We start from the raw sequence: 4,197 nt of genomic DNA, 5'->3' as shown, positions 1-4,197 counted from the left end.
TTAGTGTTTAAGGAATTAATTATTGTGAAGTTATGTTTTTTTTTTTAATAATTAAGGATGTTAAAAATATGTTTAAAAGAAAACAAAAAAAATTAAATATATTAGGGGCACGTCCAGCAGTACATGAAAAATCTATAGCCACAACAAAAAGTACATGCTGGCTGCACCCTAGCATTATCCAATGAAAAATCTATAGCCACAACAAGATGAAAGGTCTTTTTCATCTCTATATTGATTTTTTTTTGGTAAACATCTCTATATTGAATTGGTAATCATATATGCATGGTTTCAAACTTTTCGTCTTCAATCGTTTTTTTGGCTTTAAAATCAAGCGTAATCATGAATGCTTAGGAACCGTTTGGTTTTATAGATGATCTCAATTAGATTATCCCACCTCATTTCAAGTTTTCAATATCTAAATACCATTCAAATACAAATACTTTTCATTATTAAAGTTTCAATTTTTTAATTTTTTTATCTAATTATTACGACTTTTGTAACTTTTAAAAAACACAAAAAAATTTCAACTTTTTCAAAACTTAAAAGAAATATAACATTAAAAAATTATATTCTAACAATATTTTAATTTTATAATATTTTTATATATTCAACTTTTGTTCTCATCATTCTCTAAAAATCCTTAAAATATCTTAATTGAAATTTTTTGTTTACTATTAACAAACTATCTATTACTATTTACATTTTTTTTTTTTTTTATCTGTCTTGTGAATAATCAAACCAAGGCTCTTTTCACACGAACACAAGAGAACAGAGGCATGCCTTTAATATTTCTTTATTTTTGTCGTTTTCTCTTGTTCCTCTCGTACAAAGACGGGCCTGAAACACAGTAAATAATTGAGAGTTATAAACGTCAAAAAGCTTTGGAATACAACCAATCATGGAATGCCATGTACGGAAAACTCTAGACCAGATAGATCCACTGCATTACGTATACATGCATTGGATTTGCATTGATATATAACTCCATATATTACATGTAGGATTCCATTGAACGACTCCACATGAATCTTTCAGAATCATCCACATGTATAAGTTCCTATTTCACCAACAACTCCACAATAAACAACTGTATATTAGCATGCATGTATTCTAAATAAGGAAACAAATATATAACAGGGAAATTATGAGAGGCTGGTACCAAGACAGACAGCCTTAATATTTGCTCCCATTATTGGTCTGTCCTAACTGATTGCACCATGCGCCATCCATGACTTTGATCTTGGCTTAATATGGTCTAAACATGGGCTGGTGTTGACTCAGCTGGAGTTGGAACTGAGGCCACACGCTTGCCACGCTCAGATCTGCTGTTCTCTGCGAACTTGAGACTTTGCTGGTGCAAACCCCTCTGCTTCTCGTTCTCATTCCACTCTGAGGCATAATAGAACTCTTCGGTTGACTTCTTCACGTCTTTAGAAGGTGGAAGGAACATGCTCCCCCACTGTGGGAAGTGAACCAATGTCACAGGTAGAGTGCAGCACACAATCATGACCCCCATCATTGAAAGACCTGTTGCAGTTGAGAATGTCGAGCTTGTGAAGAATACTAACTGGGTTAACCCAGAGCCGAAGTTCCCACCAGCCCCAGTCAAGCCTGATATGATTCCGAGTGATCGCCTGGAAATGAAAGGGATGACGCCAAAAGTTGCTCCACATGCAGCTTGAGCTCCAATTGAGAAGAGGATCATTGCCAAGATTGCAATAGTAAGTGAATTGGCTCTGCCAAGCCAGATGCAGAAGACTCCTCCTAGAGTTTGGAGGATCCATAGGGTCCAAAGCCTGCCTCTCATGCCAAAATATCGAGCTGTTAAGTCAGAGGCATAACCTCCAAAGGGACGAGAAAGGAGGTTGGCCATGCCGAAGGTGGCAGCAATGATTCCGGCAGTGTGAAGCTTTAGGTCAAACCTGTCCAACAGTAAGCAGAGGGTTAGCTCTAATACTTACTGTGAGAAAATATTGCGAATGAAATAAATTTATTTGCAATTAAGCTTCTTTACTGATGCACCAAATACATTAGCACTGATGTAAAAACATGCTACATCATGGAAATATTTGGCTCTATTAATGAGTATAATATTTCTCACAGTAAGTGGGGTATTAGACATCAAACTTGTAGCTAATATAACTCAATACAAAGGAGGAGAAAGTAAACTAACCTATCATAGAAATACTCAGCGATGACATTATCTATGCTCAATTCAACACCCATGGAGTAGCCATAGAGGAGGACAAAAATCCATGTCCTATAGTTTGTGATGGCATACCATAGCACCTGATCATTCATAAAACAAAATTAGTTCGATTTTCATGAGTACTCTTTAATTTGAAAGATGGAAAAATAAAGATATAATTATATGTAAGTCCAAGAAAAGTAGTACTGACCTTGGAGAATTTATCTTTGGCAACGTCACCTTTCTTCTGTAAGGCACTGAGGTTTCCATCAGGCAAGTCTTGGCCTAGGGTTAAGACCAAGATTCCCATGATAACATGAAGCCAACCAGGGATAAAGAAGGCTATCCTCCAGGCAGTGAAAGGGGTGGCACCAACACGCCTAATCAAGTCATAGAGCAAAGGCATTATGAGCTGAGTCGCTCCTCCACCCATGTTGCCCCAGCCGGCAGCAGTGCCATTTACAAGACCAATAATCTTGCTGTTAAACATCGTGCTCATCCAGTATTGGCATGACACAAAAGTTGCCAGAGAAAATCCAATCATGAAACGCACAGCTATGTAGCCTCCAGCATCTGACACAAACGACATGCAGAAAACAGTTGGAGCTGAAAGCATAATAAGAAATGCACAGCCATATCTTGGCCCTAACAGGTCGCAAACTGCACCCATTACGAGCCTAGAGAAGATGCTTCCCGAGACAGAAGCAACTCCAGCATTACCAATGTCTCGTTTGGTTAGGTTTAGGTTGTCACGGATGATGGGAACTAGGGGAGCCGCAGCAAAAGTAGAGACAAAACAGGTAAAGAAGGAAATCCAAGAAAGGTGGAAGGTTCTCATATGAGGATTGGCAAAGGAGAAAATCTTGAAAACCTTGGCTTTGTGCTCAGAATCAACAGGTAAAGCAAATTTTGCAGTTGTATCAGTTGGGACTATAGGGGAAGCAACAGAGAAGGCAAAGCTTTGTTCTCTGCCTGTCACTCCATGCATGGAGCTTCCTGGAGATTGTTCAATTTCAGCCATTGTTAACTCTCCCTCCTTCTTTAGAAAGCTCTGGTCTGGGAGTACTGTGAAGTACCGAGCGAATACGGGAAAAGCTTATAATGGAATAACTAGCTAGCTAGAGTAATTGTTGTGTGAGGAGTACTCGAGGATGGAGTAGTATTTATACTGTTATATCCGCTGACATTGTTAAATTTGGAACAACCAATAATGCACACAATTGTAAAGAAATTTTGATAAAAACATTTGAAAGAATCCATGTCGCCGCATGCATCTTGTTTACAAACACGAAAAGGCCCCATCGTATATCCCAAGGGATCAGATAGCTCTTTTAGATGGGTACGTCACGATGTCGTGTGACGAATTTATAAGCTTTTTTTTTTATTGGAATTTAATGTGAGCTGTTCCCTTGATGAATAGACTAAGAGGTAAGCTGTTTAATTCACATAGAAAGGTCGTGGGAGTGGGAGTTGACCTCATCAATTGTCTTGCCGTACGTGCGTACGTGCCGGTAGATCTTGCTAAATTTATTTGTGTTTAATCCTGTTTTAGCATGGTTTATGACAAAATAAGAAAGGGGAAGGGGGCGGCAAATGTATAATTTCCCGTTATATATCAGAATTTCTTATAATTTTTTAAATCAAACAATTTCTACAATTAGAAAAGATGATGAATACAATTCTTGATCCAATCCGGACCATCTTCTAACCATACTGACTCCTCTTCACATGACAGAGCCAATTTAGCCATTTGATGCAGTACTGCATGGTTCCCTTCTCTAGCAATGTATTGGATCCTCCAGTAAAGTCTACCTCGCAGGAAAGCTTTAATTAATGTATTCAATCATCTGGCCGTACAGCTACCAAGACAATTATCTTTTGTACATCTTTAATAACTTAAGGGCATCCCCTTCAAACTTTAGAACTTTACTTTGGTATCACGTGAAATAATCAATATTTATTCTATATGCTTAAACTGATACGAAGAGATAGATTATTTTATTTATGAT

General features: G+C 37.7%; 1 protein-coding gene across 1 annotated transcript; it reads right to left on the bottom strand.

Annotated features, from left to right (window-relative positions):
- Positions 1–1,195: 1,195 nt before the first annotated feature.
- LOC122295056 (high-affinity nitrate transporter 2.1-like) lies at positions 1,196–3,255 on the bottom strand. Its single transcript, XM_043104079.1, has 3 exons — positions 2,400–3,255; positions 2,174–2,289; positions 1,196–1,922 (listed from the first exon to the last, which is right to left on the bottom strand). Exons 1-3 carry the CDS (start codon positions 3,207–3,209, stop codon positions 1,256–1,258), a joined length of 1,593 nt encoding a protein of 530 aa, XP_042960013.1. The 5' UTR covers positions 3,210–3,255; the 3' UTR covers positions 1,196–1,255.
- Positions 3,256–4,197: the final 942 nt, after the last annotated feature.

This window comes from Carya illinoinensis, chromosome 14 (assembly GCF_018687715.1).
Source record: "Carya illinoinensis cultivar Pawnee chromosome 14, C.illinoinensisPawnee_v1, whole genome shotgun sequence".
Classification (NCBI taxonomy): Eukaryota; Viridiplantae; Streptophyta; class Magnoliopsida; order Fagales; family Juglandaceae; genus Carya; species Carya illinoinensis.
The sequence above is the reverse complement of the archived record's forward strand: the minus strand, read 5'-3'. Positions and strand labels throughout refer to the sequence as shown.